Source organism: Pagrus major, chromosome 10 (genome assembly GCF_040436345.1).
Source record: "Pagrus major chromosome 10, Pma_NU_1.0".
In the NCBI taxonomy this organism is placed as follows: Eukaryota; Metazoa; Chordata; class Actinopteri; order Spariformes; family Sparidae; genus Pagrus; species Pagrus major.
Window position 1 is genome coordinate 2,680,540 of NC_133224.1, and position 23,911 is coordinate 2,704,450.

Sequence of the window (23,911 nt, forward strand, 5' to 3'; positions counted from 1 at the left end):
GTCGGGAAAAGCAACAAATTCAAGACATTCTCAGCAATTTGTTGGACGGCTTCATCCAGCACAATGTTCACTAACACTGCTGTTTATTCATAATTACCTCAGCTGACATTAGATGGAGTTTCACCTTCACCCTGTCAGGTTTGGTGCCTTTTAACACAGAAGTTAACTTTAAGACTTTAGCAGGTTTTGTTGCATATTAACTCAGTTTTAGAGACACATTTTTGTTTACATGTTTCCTAAAAGCTGCCTGCTCCTGCATGAAACTCATCTGAACCGAGGAGCTCAGTGTTTTGGTTCTTGTTGTGGTTGAACAGCGCCACCTAGTGACAGAAAGGCAGAAGCACAGGGATGTGACAACACAGATTTTTATTTGTTGCTGCTGGATTAAGTTATCCTGAATAACAGTGCGCTCTTATTTTGAAATAAAGGCAAAATGAGCAGCGAGGTGAAACCATGAATAGCTCCGACTGCACCAGTGGACTTTTTACTATGATACAGTTGTTATAACAGTGATAATGATAATAAAATATACAGAGAAATAAAAGGTTGCACACTATAAAAGAACCAAAGGGCTGTAAATGTTAGACGACAATGTTCCCCACAATGAATAATTAACGCGGCCCAGCCCTGTCTTTGTGTTGCATCAGAGGTTGTTTTTAATCATCTGTCTGTTATTCAGCTGATTAATGCCTCAAAATTTAAATAAACACTATTCGACACAACCACGCGAGTCACTGTCAGTCTCCATTATCATAAGAATATTACAGATTTTAAGTTTGTTGTTGCAGAAGTTGAGATTTCTGCTACAACTTCACCACTTTACGGTCACAAGTCGTTAAATCATTTCCTTAAAACTTACTGTCAGTGCAAAGTACAAACGCATCACCTCCAGTTTATGATGCTGTAACACAGACACACTGTGTGAGGCTGAACTTTGACCTCTCACAGTTTAACAAGCAGAGTGAATCACACACACGTCCTCTGATACAAGTTAGAGACGTCTGATATGCGACGCTCGGCCTCCGAACATGACACCATAAGTTTCTCTAAATATTAAAATGTGGTTATCTCAACTTCTGCTTATTGAAGAGGAACATATGTTTCACTTCTGCATAGAAAAGAGTAAACTACAACATATAACATGATGCTGCACCTGAGCTCCAGGAATAAACTCTGTCCACCATCATTTCTGTTGTTCTGTTGTCCAGCTGATGTTAATAACTGCAGACACCAGCTTGATCGTTTTATGTTTACACATTATATTGTGAATAAGTCTGTACTGCAGTGTATTAAAACAAAGGTTGAATGATTTGCATACATGTGCAATATTGTGATTTATATCTATGGCAGTCGAATCTACCGGTAACTTTGTTTAGTGTGTGTTTTGTCTTATTTTTGGGCAAATAAATGACCCTCAAAGTACAAGAGTAGGTTCGTGGAGAGAGTCTGTAACCATTAAAAACATTACACTCAGTTGGTGAAGATGCAACCAGATGAACTCACAAACTAAAGATGCACAAGGCCGAAACATTTAAGTGCTAAAGATCTCGATATTGTGACACAGCACATCATAGGACGGGTCGACAAAATCTAATATCACGATATTTTGTTACCAAATATCTCGATATCAGTATTGTAGTGTTGACTGTTGGTACTTTGACGAAAGATTAACACGATGAGATTATTGATCAATGACCATCTGTAATGTTGACACAATGACTGAGTGAGTAAAGACAAGTATTACAACATGTAGCTCAGTTTGGTAAGTTCAGATAATTACATCACTTCACTGTAATTCAGCCTTTCAAACCAGGAAAAGACACTTATGTCATATCATGATGCGACAATTATATGTTACAGTGTTCAGGACGGGGCGACAAACTCAAACATCACAATATATTTGATCAAATACTTAAATATTGATGTTTAGACAATATTGTAGGATGAGTATCGGTGCTTTGACAAAATACGAACACAATGACATTTTTCATAAACAGGCTCATTAAAGACACTTATGTCATTTAACCACAATGACAATCTAAGACAACACATAGTCTCATATCACAGTTACAGTATAACATCAGCTTTACCTGGCTGATACACCTGTCCTTCAATAAACCCTCCTCCATGAAGGTTATAATGCTCAGCACCAGTTCAATTAATATAAATATATAAATATACAATGAGCTCACAGCTGATATAATGAGCTCTCAGCTGATTAGTTTCAGCTTCATGTTGATAACAAGCTGTTTTAGTGTTCAGATTTAAGCTCACGCACCTGGAGACACTGTGTCCTGTCAGCCAGGTGAACTCTGCTCGTTTCAACACGTAACAAACCGACTCAACTGTGTTTTAAAGTCAATAAATCTGCAGTTTTCTCAGTTTGAAGGCAGATAAACGGTGTTAAAGCGTCTGTTGGTGACATTAAAGAGGTTAAACCAGAGCCCAGAGGTGACAGCTCAGACTGACTTTACCTTCACAGCGTTGAAAACAAACTCCTCCTCCTGCTCGTTTTCTCCTTGTTTCTCCTTCTCCTCCTGAGCGTCAGAAGTTCCTCCTCCTGTCTCTGTCTTCACTCAGCTCCTCATTCAAATGTTAGAAAAACTTTAAACTGAACCAGGCTGTGGTTAAAAGTTGTGAGGCTGCAGCCCGGAAGAGTCAAACACACCCGGAAGTGTTTTCTACACAATTGTTTCTGGAGTGGATGCTCGATTTTCACCCTCGTTCCCGCCGGAGGGGCGGTGACATCTACGAGTCAGACCGGATGTGATCAGAACAGAAGATCGATTAACCAGCTGTTCCAACTTTATAACTGAGGAGTTAAATCTGATTTTTATTGTATTTTGTGGATATGTACAGGCTTGATTTTCAAAATAAAACATTATATAAAAGGCTAACATTAATATTAAAGGAGCAGTTCACTCAAAAGTGTTAATCCAGTCATCGTCTCCTCCCTCCTGATGATATAAAGTCAGGTGAAGTCTGCAACTCTGTTTCACTGTGAAGCTCCAGAAATGTTTGGTGGACGACGACACTTCACCTGATTTTTAGGTGAACTGTTCCTTTAATCATCTTTAGGTCATTTTTCAAGGTTTAAGGTTCAAATTAATCGTCCCCTCCATCACGTCAAACACAGAAGACCTGTCAAGAAGTATTCAATCAGAATACAACAATAAAATAATCAGTTAATAGGACAGAGTTTGTGAAAGTGCACAAAGTAGCAAAAGAGGGGAAACTGTTACACACATGTACACACTGTTAACAAAGTCCCGTCTCTCTTCCATCTCTGTCGTTAACACCAGAGTGTGCTGTTTGCTCAGTTATGATATCTGAGCAGATGCATGTGAAGGGTGCGGTTTCTCACATTAAACTGCCAGTAGACAAGTTTTCTGCTTCTTTGTATCATCATGAAGTAAATCGTGATTGTACATTGTGATGGATACATGTGTGTAACAATGAAACATCAGTGTCTACATTGGTTCCCGTTAAACCTCAAGATTGTCACACAGTCGCTTGAGATAAGGAGGTTATTATAGACTAAATGACTAAATAAAGTCATGTTTTGTGCCGTGTTGTGTTGTTGTATTTGTGATCCAGTTTGTCTTTGCAACACACAGCCAACAATAATACCACATGGAAACACCAGGGGGGAAATTCTGTCTGTTTCCACTTTAAATAAGATATGAATCAGAAAGTTACAGGCCTGTCATGACTGATTAAAATATATATAAATGCAGAAGAGCTGTTTCACATAGATTTCTCTTCAAAGAATCAAAAAGCAGCTTTATTTTATTTTGAAGTGTTCAATCATGACGACTGAAAAGACAAATGACTTATATCGACTGTAACTGGGTCTGGTTTAGTAAAAAAAGGAGAGATACACTTAAATAAAACATTTTAAAGACCATTCACAATCAGATTAAGCTTCACTGGACAGGAAGTTTAATCCGCTTTTAAGTTTTTCTCATTGTTACACAGTTCAGAGAGCAACTGTCAGGAGGATATAAATATATATACAATTATAAACAAGGACATCAAAGCTGAACAGAGATATTAAATGTTTATTGTTTATAAAACAACACAACAACAGGCCAAGTCTCCTGTGAGCTGTCAATCACCAGCACCTCCTTCCTGTTGCCAGGCAGCCGTTGTGGAGGAGGGGTTTGTTTGAATTCTGCCGCCGCGGAGATGATTGGTCACTTCGAATTGTCTTCCTCCAATAGTTGATCAGCTACAGCGCGCGCTTTTCTCCGCCCTGACCAATCAGCGCCGCCGTCGCTCCGGCGCTTCCTTTATAAACCCGCTGCTCGCAGGGGAACTTCACTCCTTCACTGACTCCAGAGAAGAACTTCTGACATGGCCCGAACCAAGCAGACCGCCCGCAAGTCCACCGGAGGAAAAGCTCCCAGGAAGCAGCTGGCCACCAAGGCTGCCCGCAAGAGCGCCCCGGCCACCGGCGGCGTGAAGAAGCCCCACCGCTACAGGCCCGGTACCGTGGCTCTCAGAGAGATCCGTCGCTACCAGAAGTCCACCGAGCTGCTCATCCGCAAGCTGCCCTTCCAGCGCCTGGTCCGGGAGATCGCCCAGGACTTCAAGACCGACCTGCGCTTCCAGAGCTCCGCCGTCATGGCGCTGCAGGAGTCCAGCGAGGCGTATCTGGTCGGCCTGTTCGAGGACACCAACCTGTGCGCCATCCACGCCAAGAGGGTCACCATCATGCCCAAAGACATCCAGCTGGCCCGCCGCATCCGTGGGGAGAGAGCTTAGACTGACCCGCACCTGTTCAACAACACAACGGCTCTTTTAAGAGCCACATACCTGCACTGAGAGCTGCGTGTTCCTGCATCACACCTCCAGAGAACATATACAACATTATTTATAACATTTATAATCTATAGTTTCTGCAGGATCAGGTACAAGACGAGTTCTGAGCCAAAGGTGCTGCTAACTGACACCAGACCCAACATTACACATTAAATATATAAAAGATGGTTAACAGTGAGTAACATACTGTGAATAGTATATTTAACTAGTTTCCCCTAATCTGAGCAATTATAATAGCTTGAGGTGACCTCCACATCACCCAGGTCACACTTGTTTGAGAAACATGGGTGAACATCTTAGCAACAAGATGTTTTACCCTTCACCTCTGAAACACACTATCAGGGTTTGTGTATGTGTCAGGGCAGCGTTTGTACAGAAAACTTGTAAATAAAATAACACATGGTGAAATGTTCTTGTACTGCTTTTGAACAAGCTTTTATTTTGAAGGTTAAACAAACATCTGTATGTACGGTACATACTGTGTGTTTACAGAACAACAAATGTTTCTGTTCATGCCAGCAGTCAACACCAGTGCCCAGGTAATAAACACACTTATAATAAAAGATGCATACGTGTACATGTGTAAAATCTTCATGTGCAAAACCTCCATAGAAAATATACATTTATATACATATCCATTTAAACATCAGAACAATAGACAAATATATGTGTATGCAGCATCTTAATAATGGATCAAATGAAAAGACAGCCTCCAAAAAGTAAAAAAAAATATCCACCCAAAGAAACACTGGTAGGTTTGGTTTATTATTGCTATTTTTTGTTCTATATCATTCTGTAATTAATTTTTCCTGTGAGTTGATTCAATATAATTGTATTTAAAACCACATACTGCTGTGAAGTCTGTGTTTCCCTGTTAGGATCAATGGTCACTCACAGTGAACTGAAATGGCCTGTATGAGTACTTTTGGTACTTTGATGCTCATACTAATACTTCTGCTTCAATTTGACAGCTACACTGTGATGTTACTTAAATCCATTATCATTATTATTATTTTGTGTGTGTTTCAGATGTTGTGACATCATTATGTAGGTTTAGTAGCAGAACAAGGTACAAACGTGTAAACAAAAGGCCAGGAGGAGATCACAAACAAGAGAAAGAGAATAACAAGTTAAACAGGTATGGATCCTCCTGCACTGTCTTTATAGGAGTATAAAACCCGGTCCGACAGGAACAGCTGATCCTCCTGTAGCGTCTGTGGTCCAATCCGTGAGCAGTGACGTCACTGTGTTTACTAACGGCTGAGGGCGTGTCCGTCTGAAGCCGGAAGATGAACCCGCTCCTTTGATCTGAACGCGTCTGTTTGAAAAGTTCACGCGGGACCTTCACATCAACCAGACATTCAAACAAACTTTATTTATAAAACAGCTTCCAAACTAATCTAAATGCATCAGAGTGCTTAACACAGAATTACACAGGGAGACTGATGCACTACTGTTACAATAAGTACAAGCATTTTGGTTGTTTACTCACCTTGTGTTCATGTAGATTAACCAGCCCAGAATTTACATGCATTGTGTTTGTTTACAGGACTACGTGGTATGCAAACATGCTGTTAGTTATTTGTTTATGTATGGATTTTTATCTTGCATTAACTGTACACAAGTGAGTTGTTCTGCATGTAGAGCCACTAGATCACACTAGCTGCGTGTTGACGGGCGCCATGTAAAACTGGTTAAAGTGTTAATAAAGTGACTGTTTACTGGAACAGCTGTCTCCGGATACAACCGGCTCTCATACTAAACTACACGCTGTGTTTCTACTGTAAGTGCGGCAGGAACTCGTCTTTAGATGCTGTGGGTGGCTCTTAAAAGAGCCGTTTTGTGTGAAGGTTTCCGGGTCCGGGTCTTTACTTCTTGGCCTTCTCCGCCTTCTTGGGCAGCAGCACGGCCTGGATGTTGGGCAGCACGCCGCCCTGAGCGATGGTGACTCCGCCGAGCAGCTTGTTGAGCTCCTCGTCGTTGCGGACCGCTAGCTGCAGGTGGCGGGGGATGATCCTGGTCTTCTTGTTGTCGCGGGCAGCGTTTCCGGCCAACTCCAGGATCTCAGCGGTCAGATACTCCAGCACTGCGGCCAGGTACACCGGGGCTCCGGCACCGACACGCTGGGCGTAGTTGCCCTTCCTCAGCAGCCTGTGGACACGACCCACCGGGAACTGGAGCCCGGCTCGGGAGGAGCGGCTCTTCGCCTTGGCCTTCACCTTTCCGGTCTTTCCACGTCCAGACATTTTCTTGCTTGTTTCTCGAGAGAGTCGAAGAAGAATAACTTCTCGACGTCAACATCCGCGCTTATATGGAAACCCTGCCGCTCGTTCATTGGTCCGCTGGAACGTTACTGTGATCGGCCAATCAGATGAGAGCTGCTCTCAGCTTCCTGTATTCACTACAACGCTTCCGCTATGCGCTGTTTGGGAGTTTCAGAATAAGACACGGCAGCTCAAAAGTGTGATTCACTGGCAATTTTTTCATCCCTTTCAAATTAAACTCAACCCACAGTGTGTGTAGAGGAGAAACACACACACACACACACACACACACACACACACACACACACTCCCACACGTACATGTGTTATAATTTTCTGTAATTGAATGTCTTTACTAAGATTATATTAATTAAAATACTATAATAAATCATACATAAATTATCTATAAGAAATAAGAGGGCAACTTCTCTTTTTACAAAATAAGAAAAACATATATTTTTAACTTGAGTTGAGAAAATCAGGACAAAAACGCTGTTCGTCTCACTTATAAGAATTATTTTTATTAACAACATTTCCGTATAAAGACCTTCATCTCAAGATAGCGTTGAGACAGTCACTTTGGTTTGTAGTCAGTATAAAATGGTTGCTTTCATTTTCAATGTGCATAATTGCAATTGTGCTGCTTTTAAACATGTTTTAATTTTGAGGTCAAACACTGACCTCACTATCATTTATTTATTTTAACACAGTGGAGTTGCTTGGTGGTGTAGACATCATACATCTATTCATCTGGAAACAAGTTGTATCTTAAATAAAGATGATATAACTAATAACTTGTTTAAAATGCTTTAATTTTGAAGGTTAAACTCAACCCTGTATGTATGTATATACAGTGAATTTGCTCCCATCACATGAAAGTGGTGTAGATTTCAAACATCTTTGGAAATATGTTTGTTTTTTTTGCTAGTTTTTATGCCGTCATTGAGTGTTTAAAATAAACAACCTTTGTGTTTAAAGCAACATTTTTATTCAGAAACAGTCAAAGGCAACAGAAAACACAACAGACCTAAAACATCTCAGCAGTGTGTTGACCGGCCTCGTTCAGCCTGTTGTCACCTCCAGAGATCTTTCCCTCCAAAACAAACCGTTCAGTGGGTGCGGTGGCAGTTTCATCACAGTCACCACACAACTGCACTTCAGCTGCCATCTTCAACAGGATGTTTGCAAAATCAAGGACAGTTAAAACTTGACCGCATGTGTTTGAGTGTAACATGTCCTGTAGTAACTTGTTCCCTAATTATCAGCACCTTGAAGATAAACATTAAAATATGTAGGAAAATAACTAAAATGACCATGCATGTGTACTAGTAGATGGCTGTAACACACTTTGCAATCTAAAGAGGCATTTTCAGTAAAACTTTTGCTAAAAACAGATCAGATAAAATTAAACCCTGGGACAGTTGGATGATTGTCAGGTAGTTTGACCTGCAGTCAAACAAACATTTAACATGTCTCAGTGATGGATGTGTCATGTAACTTAGTGAGGTAACAGGATCAGAGCTCTCAGAGGAAGTGTGTGGCCCTGAAAAGGACCTTTGTGTTGTTGGTAGTCAGCAGCAGTTTACTTGGAGCTGGTGTACTTGGTCACGGCCTTGGTGCCCTCGGACACGGCGTGCTTGGCCAGCTCCCCGGGCAGCAGCAGGCGGACGGCGGTCTGGATCTCCCTGGAGGTGATGGTGGAGCGCTTGTTGTACTGAGCCAGGCGGGAGGACTCGCCGGCGATGCGCTCGAAGATGTCGCTCACAAAGGAGTTCATGATGCCCATCGCCTTGGAGGAGATGCCGGTGTCGGGGTGGACCTGCTTCAGCACCTTGTAGACGTAGATGGCGTAGCTCTCCTTCCTGGTCCTCCTCCTCTTCTTGCCGGCCTTGGAGACCTTGGTCACGGCCTTCTTGGAGCCCTTCTTCGGCGCTTTTCCTGGTTCAGGCATTTTGCTTCAGTTTGGATTTTCTGAAACGAGTAGTGAGGCGGTGTTGGCACGCTCAGCTTATATGCACACGATTCAAACGGCAGTGTGCTGTTGCGTGCACATGATTGGCCAAGCGCGGCGCCTCGCACAATACAAGCCACGCCCATGGGCGGGGCGAAGCTTTCGGCGCCAAAATGTGAAAGTAACAAAGAGAAAGAGGCGGCAGCAGCACAGGGCCACTTATTGTTAATACACAAATACTACATTCACAAATATAAATAAAGATATAGATACAATTGCTCCAAACTTTATAGCACTACAACAAGACTTTAAAATCTCTCTTTCAATCAAAAAATGACTCTGAATTACTGGAGTTTTATATTGATTAAACCCCCTAATTTAATTCATTTATCATTAACTGTTGTTGTTGTTTATTTGTTGCTGTTTGTTTTTATTTCCTCGTTTAAGCGTGCTGCTTGGAAATACTATGAGGTATGTTCAGCAGTGACAATGAAATGTGGAAATAAAAACAAAAGGCCTGTGATGGAAAATATTTGAATACAAGATATCATGTCACCCATATGAATAGTTTCTTGAGTAAAAGTCTTAAAGTGTCTGATATTAAATGTACTTAAGTATCAAAAGTATGAGTTAAAGTACATTATACATGTCTTTAAATGTACAGTATGATTTTACATGTCTTCGGATTAGCAGAATCAGTGTTTCGAAATAAATTCAATTTAAAAATGTTGCTTCAGCTCTGACACAGATGTAATATGCAAAGTAATTAGTATCTAAAGTTATCAAATAAATGTAGTGGGGTGAAGTCAAATGTACAATATTTGCCTCCAAATTGTTGTAGAGAGGCAGAATAAAGTACAAGTACTTGTACTTTGAGGTACATACTTAGTAAATGTAGTTTTATTCCATCACTGCTAAAAACATCAGAGGACTTTGTCACAAACACTGAACACATCCGCCATCTTGTGGCGCTCCGCGAGCAGCGCAGCCGAGAGGACAGGCAGCTCTCGCGAGACTTGAGTGGCCCAGAGGTTTTCACGCTATGGCTTCCTCTCAGCCCAAACAGCGGTCACAAGTTGGTTTTGAGCCCAGAAACCTGCTTTTTCTGCCGGTAAGAGCCGCCGTTAAACCTCCACAGTGGTGAAAAAGTGTTGGATCATGTTCACTTTATGTCACATGAAGCCGTTTTGTGACGTTTGAGGCTTCACTCGTGTCAACAAACCAGCAGTAACGGGTTGAACGCTAACGGCTGTCAGCACCAGATGAAGTGAGTCTGATTAAAACTTCACTTTATTTAGTTTAAACTCACCGGTATTCAGTTATAATGAGGCTGGTCGTTTCATAATGAATGTTATTGTATGTTACTGACGTGTTTTTGTTTCCTTGCTACGCATTTTAATGTGACAGCTGCTGTAACAAACAGTGACCACATGTCCTCCATGTTGAAATACTCCACAGGCCCAGAATACTGCAGTACACGTGTATTTATACTCCTGTGTGGATGTATTCAGGCCCTGAGGAGGATGATGGTGATGATGAAGGAGCCAGCAGACAGTTGATGTGTCCTGAGGAAGATGCATGAAGATGAGGAGGATGAAGCTGAGGGTGAACCACAGACAGCTGCTGTTTCTGTCCAGAGAGGAAACATCTGGACACTTCCAGAGAGAAGGAGCGCTGCGGGTGGGCCGACAGCAGAGAGGTCAGACAGGTTCTGTTCGGTTCTGTTCACGCTACACGTCCCCGTCTCTTCCCTTTTGTCCTCTATGTCCTCCTCTTCCCTCGCTCTCAGCTGCCTTGCTCCACGGCTCCTCGGCAGCGCTCGTCCTCTCATCATCTCCGTCTATTTCCGTCCCCTGACTCACTCTGACTTTACTTCCTGGAACGTCTGTGTGACCGACAGGAGAACGGCCTCTAATAGAACGTAAAGGTTCCTCTGTGTGTGTTCTAACGTGCTCCTCTGTGTCAGATCTCAGCGAGAAGTTCTGCCGGCTGAGAGGAAACCTGCTGTTCGTCCTCAGCAAACAGGTGAGAGAGACGGAGATGGAGACGAGGGAGGAACCAGTGTTTTTGTTCTGCAACATGAGAGGAGAACGTGGAACATTAACCCAAAGTGTGTGTGTGTGTGTGTGTGTGTGTGTGTGCAGGGTGGCAGGCTCGAGGAGGTTCTGCTGTTGGAGAGATGTGAAGTCATGAAGCTCCCAGATGATGACAGACGACTGGCCGTCAGTGAGTAACACACACCGATACTCTGCTCTGCTGTCTGATGTCTGGTTCTCATGTGTTCCCTTATGTTCTCCTCTGTTCTCGTTTGTGTTCCCTTCAGTTCTGTTTCATTTTGTTGTGTTTCATTCTCTTCTGCTCTCTTGGTTTATTTTCAGTTCAGTGTTCTTTCCTCTGCTCCTTTATTGTTCCCTTCTGTTCCCTTGTGTTCTGTTCTCCTCTCTTATGCTCCTTTATTGTTCCCTTCTGTTCCCTTCTGTTCCCTTGTGTTCTGTTCTCCTCTCTTATGCTCCTTTATTGTTCCCTTATGTTTTCCTCTGTTCCCTTTGGTTTTGTTCTGTGCTATTGTTTCGTTCTGGTTCTTTCTCCTCTCTTTCTCTTTCGCTGTTTTGTTCTACTCTGCTCCTTTATCGTTCTCTTCTGTTCCCCTTTTTGTTCTTTTCGGTTCCCTTTTTTTTGTTTTCTACCGTTCTCTATTGTTTGTAGCTGCTATTAGCTACTTAGCTCAGTTAGCTGTGTAGCTAGTGGTCCTATTAGCTGCCTCGAGTCTGTCCGCACTGTGTGCTAGCATGCTAACTCATAGACATATCTGTCATAACCAAACTGCTATTTCTTCACATTCTGTTGATCATCGCAGTTAATTTTTTAATGTTTTAAAGTAAAATTCTTACATATTGTACTTTTAAGCAAAGGTGTGTGTGTGTGTGTGTCTGTGTGTGTGTCCAGGCTTTGAGAGTGGTGACCCTCGTGTCTTCATCGAGTGCAGCAGCTCTGCAGATTGTGTTTCCTGGCTCGGCGTCCTGAGAGACGCCAACACCGAGATGCTGAGACGACGCATCACACACCTCCGCACACTCATCGACACACACACCTCCCGGCACACACAGCAACAACAGCAACAACACACACACACTACTTCTGTCTGTGGGCGAGACAGAAGCCTGGAGGATGCTGAAGCTGAAGCTGCAGGTCAGTGTCAGTTTGATGATTAGAAACATGTTATATGTTTTATTATTGGTGTCCATCAGCAGATTGTAACGTTAAATATTGTCCTGTTTTCTTCTTTGTTTACAAATAAAACTCTTCTGTAAACATCAATAATGTAGATGTAGTTGTCGTCCAGTCGTAGATCTTTTATTTAAACACCAGTCAGTCAGTTTGGTGACAACCACAGTTTCTAAACAGTTTATTTGGTCATTTAATGATAATATCTGTTTTTATGTGTCAATAATAGACTTAGCAGATAAGATATAGATGATAATAGTCTGGATTATAAGTGTTCTGATCTTGAGGTCTGAGGGTGAAGCAGCTGAACCTCGACTGGAGTTTCTAGAAGTGTAAAAACTGCTGCTGGTATTTTTAGAGTCGTCACAGGAAACACTGCAGTCATTTGTAGAAAACACCCCACATGTGCAGTTGGGGACAAAATCGACTTCCTGTTGAGTTTTGCAGAAGTAAACACACAAAACAAGAAAAGTTAATGTCAACCGAACCCACACACGCACACACACACACACACACACACACACACACACACACACACACAACAAGATATAATCTCTGGAATGAGTTTACAAGATGAATCATACAACAAAATGTCCATCAGCTCCTGACAGCAGGGTTTGAATTAAGGCCACAACATTATAACTGTATGTTCTTCATAACATGTTGAGACAAATACAACCTGACAGGCAGGTTCACACAACAGTTAACAAACATCTTGCACATTTAGTTATAAGTTACAAGATGTTTGAAAGTGACCTTTGTGTCAGGATAGTTTATAACCTTCAGTTGTCGACAGATAAAATGTTTGTGACCGGTCAACACGTTTTATTAGAGTTCAGTGTTTTCAGCCTGCGTGTTGATGTCATGTTGTTTTGTGGCCACAAGGTGGAGCCGGACCTGCTGCTAAAGTCACCCCACTGCACCTGAGAGTGGGTATGTGACAGACACACACACACACACACACACACACACACACACAGTGTGTCAGTTTGTTGTTATCAACAGACTATAAAGATATAACAGCGTTGATGTTGTGCTGAAGACGTCTTTTATTGCATTGCAGAGAAAAATAGCAGTTAGCATGCTAACCAGTTAGCCCCCGGCTAGTTTGTAAGCTAGAAAGTTGGCAGGGTCCGCCAAATACAAACAAAGTGAAACAGGATGAAATTGTGTTTTCCTTTTCCTACACACACAAACACACACACACACACACACACACACACACTTTCCTATGTCAACACACTCTCTCTCTCTCTGTAGGTGTGGTTACCGTGGCAGCCAGAGTCCAGGTTCAAGTGTCAGTGATCGACACACACACACACACACTCAGGAAATACCCCAGTGCTGAGGCAGTTCAGGTACACACACACACACACACACACAAACAAACAAACAAACAAACAAACAAACAAACAAACACAAACAATAGGACGTTGTAAAAACAGATTGTATTTAAAAGTGTGTGTGTGTGTGTGTGTGTGTGTGTGTGTGTTTCAGGGGGCGGATGTTGACGGTGTGTTTCTAACATCAGTGAGTTTCTGTGGCGACTGTCCTCTCCACCATCACAGCAGAATCAAAGTTACCGTTTACCACGCAGAGGAGCCGACAACACACACCGCGGTGAGTGTGTGTGTGTGTGTGTGTGAGTGTGTGTGTCTGAAAAATAGTGTATATAAGAGGATTAGAGCAAAGGATGTGTTCATGTGTAATACCAGTGGTGGTAGCTTTCCAACACACACACTCTCTCTCTCTCAATTCAGTTAATCTCCACACACACACACACACACTCACACACACAAAGAGAGAGAGAGAGAGAGAGAGAGAGAAGGTAAAACGAGGACAGCCACAGAGAGAAAGAGGTTTTAGATAAATGGTTATTTCCGTTTTTTCTTCTTTTTTTCGCCTCTTTTCTTTTCTGTAAATCTGCCCCGAGCTGCCCACCGGGCGCTTCGCTAATCTGCATATTTCCCATGATGCCAGCGGGGGTTTAATCCTGTCGGCCATGACCGAAGAGGAGGAGGAAAAGGTGATGGAGGGAGCAGAGATACTGGGCCGGTGTGTGTTAGTCTTCTGCAGAGGAGACGGCCGGAGGATTTTTCAGCATTAATGGATTATTTTGTCCGGATTCTTCGGTTTCCTCGGTTTTCGCTTTTCTTCTTCTTCGTCTCTCTTTTATTTTCTCTGCATTGTTACTGTCTGTTAATCCGTTATGTGGCAGGAAGAGAGCAAGAGAAATCGTCTTTTAGCTGCAGCTGCCGACAGATTTCACTTCACACTCGGCTGTTGTTTGACTCTCTGAGATCGTAGAGTAAGATTTCATTTCATCGGTGCGTGAAGATTTAGATCTGAGAACTTTTTCTCCTTTTTGTTTAACGAAAAATATTATAATTCACAAGACAAGTGCTGGTGTGGTAGCATTGTGTCTGCAACGGTAATCGTATCCTCTCTCGCTCTGCTCGTAGACCTGTGATCTTCAACATTTTCTAATGTAACTATATGAAAGTGTTTATAACTGCAGGTTAAAAGATGCAGCAGTGAGCGGAGGATTGAACAAACTTTATAGGACAAAGTAGACGTACTTTCACTCTGATGAAGTGTCGTAAACGGATAAAGGAATAAAGTCAGTGTTGATATCGAGTTGCTGCACTTTGTGGGATGATTTTTTTAATGCGTCTTAAACTATTTTAAACTCTCTGACACTTTATTTTCTTAACACACGTCTTAAATATTAAGCTTCAGGTCTGTTTTCCCTTCAGCTCACTTTGTTTTCTATCTAATTGTTACCTGAAGCAGTTTGTGTTTGTTCAAACTTCCTGCGCCTGTTTTTATTTTGTAGGATCGGCTTTGAAACCTGCAGGCAGCACCGTGTGAGCTTTACATTCTCCAGCTGCTATTTAAAAAAAAATATGTGTCAGCTGATGTAAGAAAACAGGAAATACAGCAGGAAGTAAACAGGAAGGAAGTGGGTTTTTTTTTTGTTTCTGAATTTTTCCGGAGATGCAGAAAGCGATGATCTCGTGCACCAAATGTTTCTGTCCACCAGGAGAGAACAGCTCCTCTGCTGGACAGGTAGAGAAGTGTGTGTGTGTGTGTGTGTGTGTGTGTGTGTGTGTGTGTGTGTGTGTGTGTGTGTGTGTGTGTGTGTGTGTGTGTGTGTGCGTGTGTGTGCAGGTTTGTTTGGGATTAACATTTAATCTTAAAGCCTCTTGTTTTGTTCAAGAACTCAGTGAGACAGATTAGCTCACTGTGTGTGTGTGTTACCTAAACCTTCAGCTGCAAACCAGGAAATGTGGCAAGTGTGTGTGTGTGTGTGTGTGTGTGTGTGTGGTGTTAACATCTCAACATCCTGTTTGTTTGTTTCGTGGTTCTGTGTTTGAGGATCTCACGCTGACGCGGCAGCTGAATGTTTCCCCTCCAGGCTGCAGCGAGCTGATCAATGAGCTGATTAACAGATCAGAGAGAAGAAAATCAGCTGCAATCATTTGATGATGAGTTCAACTTCAGCGAACAAAAAGACCCAAAAAGTTGTTGATTTGTTACAAAGGAAGAAATTTGAGGTTGTCACGATGAGTGAAATTCACAGCTGGGACAAATCCTACTGACTCTACCTTTAACTTTAATAGTCTTTGAATTATATTAATATGACGTGAGCTTCAGTTAGCTTTGACCACAAATGTCCTTCAGAGGGAGACTTTTTACTCTGATACTCTTAAATATCAGGATCGTTTAACAGGAATGAAATAAACACAATAGAAATACAAGAGTAAAAGAAGTTGAGTGTGTTTTGGCTCAGTTTGATGAACCGTTGGTGACAACGAGTGAATCTGGTGGCTGATGAGTGCTTTTCACTAACAAGGTTAATCCTCTGAGCTTCTGATTATCCTCATGGCAACAGAGTGATGAGTTTAATGCCTCCACTGTGCCCATCGTCAGCGTGGCCTTGACGAGTCTGTGTGTGTGTGTGTGTGTGTGTGTGTGTGTGTGTGTGTGTGTGTGTGTGTGTGTGTGTGAGAGAGTCGGACAGAATGGGACATTCATTAATTAATATTACAGGACATTAAGAGGAGTTTAAACCTGCGTGACAGCCCTTTATGTAACCTGCAGTTTGATTCCTCCTGCATGTTGTTTGAGGCCGTTCAGTCCGTCAGCGGTGAACTCGTACGTGTTTCTAACAAACAAGGAAACGCAACTGTTTTCCTACGAATGTTCTGATGCGACTCTACGCTGTCTGGATACATCTCATAGCTGGATTATGTCTGGATTAGAGCAGTTAAATGTGCCAAAAACATCAGAATGTCCCCGTTTGATGTGAGATAAAACGTCTCTCTCTTTCTCTTTCTTAGAGGAGCTTTCTGGGCTTCACCTCGTTCTCCATCAGAGATCTGCTCAGGTCCAAGGAGCCTCACATCTCCATGAGCCTCAGGTAACACAGCACCCATCACCACCCATCATCACCCATCACCTTACATCCTTTATCATTTGTTCTTAGCTTTATTCACAGCAGAAACAGCTCCTAGCTCCTCCTCCAAGCTAACATTGTCTACATAGCTTCATCTCTAGGTAAAGTTGTCCAGCAGGTTAGTTTGTGTTTCGGTGTTGTCCTGCTAGTTATCTTGCCTCTAGTTAGCTTTGTCCTGCTGGTTATCTTGTTTAAGAGGAGGCCGCCAACAATACGTCCTGAATGCATATCATGCAACACATACATGTTGACTGTGTGCATCTTCAGCCACCACACATGTCCTGCACGCTCTGTCCTGTAGTGACATGAATGAGAGTCGTGTCACAGAGATTTCACACAGTTGTCAGCGTCACCTGATCGTCTGTTGCTTGGATACCTGTCGCCACATGGGGAAGTGAGATGGGGAGTGTGCTGCTCCACCTCCGCAGAGAGTAGAAAAATCAATCTCTTCCTGCTTTCACATGACAACACCTCCGGAGGATGAGACAGAAGGACGGGGCGGACAGAGAGTGTGAGGTGTCTCTAGCGTCGGTCCGTTGGTGTTTCAGTAGGTGTGTCCGTGCTGGCACGGTTCATCCAGGTGTGTCTGATTGTTAATACATACCTCTGGGACAGGTTGGCAGTTATGGAGCTTCATGCTGCTGCTTGATATGTTCTCAGACAGGATACACGAGGTACTTTTGTCTCTTTTCTTTTCTGATCTTTGACAACATCACAACAGAGTCAGATACCTCAGTGTGCTGGCAGAGGAGTTAAGATGTATGTGAACTTGTTAGTTTGCTCTGCTGGTTATCTGCTCTGTGGTTAATGTGTCTTGCTCGTTATCCTGTTTCTGTTTAACCTCGTCCTACTAGTCATCTTTTCTAGTTAGCATTGTGTTGCTAGTTGTCTTGTTCTTGTTAACTTTGTCCTGTTAGTTACCTCATTTGTAGTTAGCTAAGTTGTTTCTAGTTTTTTTCCACTTGCTAGCTTGTTCTGGTTCGTGTTGTCTTGCTAGTTATCTTTTATCTGTTAGCCTGGTTTTGCAAGTTATGTTGTTTCTAGTTAATAGTGCAGCGATGACCTGCTTTGTCCTACATTTTGTCCCCTGTAATTTGTCTTGCTAGTTGTCTTTTATGTAGTTTGTCAGCTTTTTAGTGATGCTAATAGCTCTCTCTAGTTCTCTCTTCACTAGTGAGACAGCCACTGTCTGAGGTAGCTGGTTATATAGCTGTATTTCTTGTTAGATAGGGTAGTTAGTTTAGCAGTGCTAGTTTATTTTTTAAGTTATATTTTACTTGGATTTTTTTTTGTCTCAGAAGCTTTTTTTTATTTAAAAAGAAAAAAACAAATGGACAGGAAGAGGAAGTGAAAGAGTGAAGTTATTAGATGAATTAACATCAGTCAAACACAGGAGTCAATTCATCGTCCTGCTGAAGGTGAACATCTTCCTCAGCATTCAGCCACGTTTGTGTCTTTTCTGTCTTCTCATCAGGACGATGGACGGAGTGAACGAGGTCGGGGAGGTGAAGGTGTCCCGTCTGCAGATGGAGGGAGAGGGCGAGGACAAGACTCCTCCTGAACACAAGGTGAGACGAGAGGAGAAGTTCGACTGTAGATGACAGGAAACACTGAGCTGAGGGGTAAAGGGGAAGAATGAGGTCAAGAAGAAGGAACTAGAGAAGTATTTCTAAACATTTCACCTACTCTATACGTCTTCCTGTCCTCAGTGTCCTGCGCTGTGCGACAGCCTTCACAGCTCTTTCCACGACAAAGAAAACAGTCCGATGATGAGAGCAGGTGAGACACCAACACACACACACACACACACACACACACACACTGATGCTCTGCAGTGAAGCAACTTTATGAGATGAGTCCATGTTAATGTGTGTGTGTGTGTGTGCGTGCAGTGCTGTGTGCTCAGGTGTGTAAGGTGTACAGGTTTCAGACGGAGGATCAAAGATGGCTGCTGGTCCGGGAACAGATGTCAGAGACGCCGCTGTCGTTCTCTTTACCCAGACAGCTGCTGAGCGCGCTCGTGCACGAGCACACGAGCAGGTTCGTGTTTGTCTTCTCACCAAAGTCGTCTGTTGTCTCAGGTCAAATTCATCTCAAACCAGCCCGTGTTCGTCTCTTCCTCAGGGTCCAGGAAGTGAAGGAGCTCGGCGACCTTTCACCCCACTGGAGCGGGCTCCGCCGTGACGTCATCAATCACTGTAACCACCTGATTGGCTGTTATCAGGAAACACTCGCTGAGCTCGACAAACTCTCAGGTGAGGTTGATTAAAGGGCCACGACATCAGAGCGAGAGGAGCAACGATTAATTGATTGTTTGTTTGTTCATTTGTTTATGTTTACTGATATGTTTGTTTACAGTCTCGTCCTGCTTCAAGTCGAGCAGCAGTAAATCTGACAAACACCTTCAGTTTGTTCCAACCAACCTGCACTCACAGAGGATGGAGGCCACCAGTCCTGACAGCTCAGGTTCAGACTCTCTTCTTCTTCTTCTTCTTCCTCTTCTTCTTCTTCTTCTTCAGTGTTCTTGTCTGTAACTGTAGCAGCGTCTCTCTGCAGGTGTTTGGTACGAGGTGATAACGTTCGGAGCTCCGGCTGATCATCATCAAGCCTTCAAACATGGAGGCCTGAAGAGACTGCTGAGCAAACACACGAACCACAGAGACAGGTGTGTGTGTGTGTGTGTGTGTCACTCTGCAGTGTTTCTCTTCACATCCTCTTCTTCTTCATCCTCTCTTCATACTGTTGCCTGTAGATTATAATCTCTATAATCTCTGTCAGGATTAGTGACGCTGTTGTAGATCAGATCACATGTGACGTTTGTTGAGACGATTTTTATCAGGATCCTCTAAACGTTTAAATACAACAGGAAGATGTTGAAGAGGAAACAGTGATGTCATCAGATGCTCCTTTTAGTGACGATGTAATTAAACTCCCCTCCCCTCTCTCTCCCCCCCTCCCCCTCAGCTCTGTCTCTTACTCCCGGGACGAGAGCTCCAGGGCGAGGGAGGTTCTGTCCAGCGTGGCCCAGCTGCAGCCTCTGGTGTTCGGCCTGGCTGAGGAGCTGCTGTCGGTCTCTCTGGAGCTGAACGTGTCCCGGCTGCAGCAGGTTCTGGACGGCCTGACGCAGCAGGTGAGGAGAGAAGAAGAAGAACACAGGTGACGTCCTGAAGAGACGGAGATGTGACGCAAAGTGTTTCCCTCCCTCTCACTCAGACAGAGCTGTTTGTTCACGCGCTCAAAGACGAGCTGGTGAAAAGCGCCCTGGTGCTGATCCACAACCAGCGCTCGGACGACAGCAGCAGCCACGTGCACAGCAACGGGTCGCTGTGTGACAGCACGACAGCCAATCAGGAGGGACAGACCTCGCTACGGCAACAGGACGAGTACGACGAGGAGGAGTGGGCAAGTTGGAGTGTTTGTTGATGATGTTCTCGTATCGGACCCAAAGATCAGTCAGAGTTTGGTTTTAACACGTGTGTGTTTGTGTAGGACAGGGCGTGGGCGAACGTCGCCATGAGCCTCAACTGCATCATCGCCATGGGCGACCGGCTGCAGGGGCGGGAGGAGCACCCGCAGGTGATGACATCATCATCATCAGAGCAGCAGGAAACCACCGGGGACACAAACTCTCAGAACACCGGTGAGACTTTATTGTTGTGTGTTATAATAAAATGACGCTGACTGGATTGAACCTGGTAATGAACCGGTCGTCTCCTGCAGCCTCCCCGTCCTCCTCCTCTGCCTCCTCCTGGCAGGAGCAGCTGCTCCCCCTGGTGGTCACTCTCAGGGACTGTGTGCGCGAGGCGGTGGATAAGGCCCGGACCGCCATGACCTTCGTGGTCCTGCAGGGGGCGGCGACGGGGACTGTCGCTCAGGGACCTGCACACATCGTGCAGAGACGCCACGCCGTCTTCAGCCAGGCGGTGAGAGAGAGTTACTGGCATAACTGTCTTTGATAGATTATTTACATGAGGCATCTTTTTCACAGGCCGGAGGAAAAACTCTGTTTATCTGCTTGAATCAACTCCTGACACTCACTATACAGCAGATTACAGATCCGTCCACCTCTGGTTACCTTCAGCAGACACTGTGGAAACTCTTGAAGGATTTCAAGATGAGGCTGCTGAAAGCTGTTCAGGAACCATCCTGTAACTTCCTGTAACTCCCTGTAACTTCCTGTGTGTGTGTGTGTGTGTGTGTGTGTGTGTGTGTGTGTGTGCGTGTGTGTCTCAGCTGTCAGCAGTGGTGTGTGGCTTCGTGTTGAAGCTGTACGGAGGTCTGGAGGATCCGGACTTCCTGCAGCAGCTTCACTCTGTTGGAGTCCTGGCTCAGCTTGAAGGCCTGCTCAGCACCTACGGTACACACACACACACACACACACACTAACCTGCTCTACATACTATATATAGACTTACATGATGTGTGTGTGTGTCAGGTGACGAGGTGGGGATGCTGGAGGACATGGAGGTGGGTGTGGCTGACCTGAGCAGTGTTGCGTTCACTGTCACCGAGGCCAGAACAGAACAACCAGACGACCTGCTGCCGACGCTCAGGGGAGCATGGTGAGACGCACACACACACACACACACACACACACGCACACACACACACACACACACACACACACCAGGAAGCGTCTGTAAACTGTGTTGGATAATTTTTTCGGGGCATCACATCCACCAATTTTCTCCCCGGAGGTCAAACCTTCTTGACTTCCACTGAGCAGCTCTCATAGGAATGAGGAAGCTCCGCCTCCGGCGCTGTATCCATATCTTCATTAACAGATCTCTGGTCTTCATCTCCCTGCAGGGGCAGTTTGGTTGTCGAGGTCCCGTTGCCCCCGGAGACCTTCGGGTCGTTGCCCCGGGAACTGAGAGAGGGACGTTTGATACGAGTTCATCCTGTTCTGTTCAACATTGGAATCAACCAGCAGCAGAGTCTGGCTGAGAGGTGCACACACACACACACACACACACACACACACACACACACACACACACACACACACAGACACACATACACACACACACACACGCACGCACACACACACACACACACACACACACCGACACACCAACACACAGGTTACAGTCTGCAGACTGTAACCTGCTGACTGTAACCTGCAGACGTCGTGTGGATAAACGTCATGTCAGTTTACAGAAGTGACTGTTTGTTTGCTTCAGGTTTGGCGACAGCTCGCTGCAGGAGAGAGTGAACCAGCAGAGCTGTGAGCGTCTCAGAGCTTACTGTCACAGTCTGAGAGACGCACTGCCTCACATGGGTGAGACTTTGTTTGTTTTAAAGCTTTTACAGTGTTTTCAGTCCCTGGAGATATTATACTTCCTGATTTCTTTCACCTTGTTGTCTTGATAATGATGTGAGACCAAATTGATCAGATTTTCTCCCATTTTGACCTGGATGTCAGCTGAAACAAAGGATTTCAATAGTCAAACGTATATTCACACCGCTGACATCGAGGTCCGTCAGGATATATTTTCCTCTGCATGAATGTTCGGTGGTGTTGAAACCTCTCTGACTGAACCTCTCTCTGTCTCTGTCAGCTGGTATCCAGTCACTATCGGACCTGTTGTCCTCTTTGGATCGCAGCGTAGAAACCAGGAAGAGGAAGAACGTGGAGGTTCTGTGGATCGCTGCTATGGTAAGACGAGTCGACGGTCTGTCAGAGACCAGCTGGAGAACAAAGTGGAGCCCAAAAACTGAGCTAACAGAGAGAAATGTTTCTCCTAATGAAATGTGTCTGTGTGTGTGTGCAGGTGTGTCGTAAGGTGAACGGCGTGCGTCTGACGAGCTGTAAGAGTGCGAAGGACCGCACGGCGATGTCGGTGACGCTGGAGCAGTGTGTGTTACTGAGGGAGCGACACACACTCAGCCAGCAGCACTTCAGCACCGCCCTCGACTGCATGAGGAGGTTCGTTTACACCTGAAACACACGACCGGACTCTTCCTCACTTCTTCCTCCTCACCTTCCTCCTTTGTCCTTATTTCCTTCCCTCTTATTTTTCTGTTCTCAGTTTAACCTTTCTTTTGTTTTTTGTTTCCTTGTTCTTTCTTCTTTTTCTTTCATCCACGTTCTTTTCTTTTCTTTTCTCTTCTTCCTGTCTTCTTCTCTTCATCACACACACTCCTCCAGGTCTCGTCTGTCCTTGGGGCAGATGCTGGGTTGTTATACCCAGTCAGGGTTCACAGTCTGTGGGTTAGAGCCCGGGGAGCCTCCCTCTGGGGTCCCGCTGTGTCTGGCCCCTAAAGCTCCCAGACGACACCTGTACCCGGTGGCCTTCCTCCTGGTGACCTCTCACCTGCTGGTGGTTTGGCTCATCCTCAGCCTGGTTATACTGATGGCCAAATACCAGTAGAGCAGCACAGACTGGGAACACTGGGAACAAAGTGTATAGACGACACTGACATCTGCTTTTATTAATGAACAAGACACTTTCCCAAAATGTTAAAGGGCCTCATGCAGGAACGGGGCCAGATACTTCAGTTGTTAAGCAGAACGCTGCAACTCTGTTTTACTGTGAAGCTCCAGAAATGTTTTGTGGACGACGAGACTTCACCTGACTTTACATCAGCATGGAGGAGGAGATGATGGCTGGATTGTTTATTTTTGGGTGAACTGTTCCTTAAATTTATTATGCATGCATGTCTGTGTGTGTCAACTCACTGTTGACTGTGTGCACGTCTTTCTACACTGTGTGTGTGTGTGTGTGTGTGTGTGTGTGTGTGTGTGTGTGTGTGTGTGTGTGTGTGTGTGTGTGCAGGGATGGTTGCAGGATGGAGAACGTGCAGAAGAACGTGGGCAGCAGGAAGTTCGCCTTCAGCGGCGTTCAGCTCCTCACCTTCCCCAAACTGTACCGACCTCCAGACGGCAGCTTCGGATCGTCGACACACTGACACTTTATTTTTTAGGGTTTTTTTTATTATAAGATTGTTTTATCATGTAAAGCGTGTGTTTGTTTTATAAACGTGTAAATGTTGTTTTTATGTTCACTGGCTGCAGGTGTTTGATTTGCAAACATGTTTCTGCAACAAATGACCACTTGATTTCTGTCAAATATAAAAAAGTTTAAAACAACAGTGTACTGATGCAGGGCCGGATCGGACCTGTAGGGTCTCAGAACCAGGCAGTATTATATTCTTATGCTGGATTAAAACCCTGCCTAAGGTTTGT

General features: G+C 44.3%; 4 protein-coding genes across 6 annotated transcripts; 2 read left to right on the forward strand and 2 right to left on the reverse strand.

Annotated features, from left to right (window-relative positions):
* Positions 1-4,110: 4,110 nt before the first annotated feature.
* On the forward strand, positions 4,111-5,391 carry LOC141003860 (histone H3). The gene has a single exon (XM_073475337.1). It carries the CDS (start codon positions 4,357-4,359, stop codon positions 4,765-4,767), a length of 411 nt encoding a protein of 136 aa, XP_073331438.1. The 5' UTR covers positions 4,111-4,356; the 3' UTR covers positions 4,768-5,391.
* LOC141003861 (histone H2A-like) lies at positions 5,230-7,100 on the reverse strand. Its single transcript, XM_073475338.1, has one exon. It carries the CDS (start codon positions 7,068-7,070, stop codon positions 6,693-6,695), a length of 378 nt encoding a protein of 125 aa, XP_073331439.1. The 5' UTR covers positions 7,071-7,100; the 3' UTR covers positions 5,230-6,692.
* Positions 7,101-7,588: 488 nt separating this feature from the next.
* On the reverse strand, positions 7,589-9,053 carry LOC141003634 (histone H2B 1/2-like). Its single transcript, XM_073475028.1, has one exon. The coding sequence runs from the start codon at positions 9,036-9,038 to the stop codon at positions 8,670-8,672; it is 369 nt and encodes a 122-aa protein (XP_073331129.1). The 5' UTR covers positions 9,039-9,053; the 3' UTR covers positions 7,589-8,669.
* A 1,003-nt stretch (positions 9,054-10,056) lies between these two features.
* On the forward strand, positions 10,057-23,911 carry LOC141003771 (type II inositol 3,4-bisphosphate 4-phosphatase-like). 3 transcript variants are annotated; one of them, XM_073475213.1, is made up of 26 exons: positions 10,057-10,305; positions 10,550-10,737; positions 11,005-11,063; positions 11,183-11,264; positions 11,985-12,227; positions 13,149-13,196; positions 13,524-13,621; positions 13,761-13,883; positions 16,607-16,686; positions 18,197-18,290; positions 18,432-18,501; positions 18,615-18,762; positions 18,847-18,977; positions 19,081-19,188; positions 19,279-19,387; positions 19,687-19,852; positions 19,936-20,124; positions 20,212-20,362; positions 20,443-20,645; positions 20,956-21,079; positions 21,158-21,284; positions 21,532-21,672; positions 21,906-22,003; positions 22,284-22,381; positions 22,497-22,651; positions 22,874-23,911. In XM_073475213.1, the coding sequence occupies exons 2-26, from the start codon at positions 10,617-10,619 to the stop codon at positions 23,094-23,096; spliced, it is 3,189 nt and encodes a 1,062-aa protein (XP_073331314.1). In that variant the 5' UTR covers positions 10,057-10,305; positions 10,550-10,616; the 3' UTR covers positions 23,097-23,911. The 3 variants fall into 3 exon arrangements, with proteins under 3 accessions (XP_073331314.1, XP_073331315.1, XP_073331316.1); XM_073475214.1 differs by having other exon boundaries at positions 23,502-23,911; XM_073475215.1 differs by having other exon boundaries at positions 23,514-23,724.

Bases quoted from the DNA above. Each gene is read 5' to 3' on its own strand.
- LOC141003634 (XM_073475028.1), bottom strand. From the start codon at position 9,038: ATGCCTGAACCAGGAAAAGCGCCGAAGAAGGGCTCCAAGAAGGCCGTG.
- LOC141003861 (XM_073475338.1), bottom strand. From the start codon at position 7,070: ATGTCTGGACGTGGAAAGACCGGAAAGGTGAAGGCCAAGGCGAAGAGC.
- LOC141003771 (XM_073475213.1), top strand. From the start codon at position 10,617: ATGAAGATGAGGAGGATGAAGCTGAGGGTGAACCACAGACAGCTGCTG. The intron at 11,064-11,182 runs GTGAGAGAGACG...GTGTGTGTGCAG, and splicing joins TGTTCGTCCTCAGCAAACAG to GGTGGCAGGCTCGAGGAGGT. The intron at 18,502-18,614 runs GTGAGACACCAA...GTGTGCGTGCAG, and splicing joins CAGTCCGATGATGAGAGCAG to TGCTGTGTGCTCAGGTGTGT.
- LOC141003860 (XM_073475337.1), top strand. From the start codon at position 4,357: ATGGCCCGAACCAAGCAGACCGCCCGCAAGTCCACCGGAGGAAAAGCT.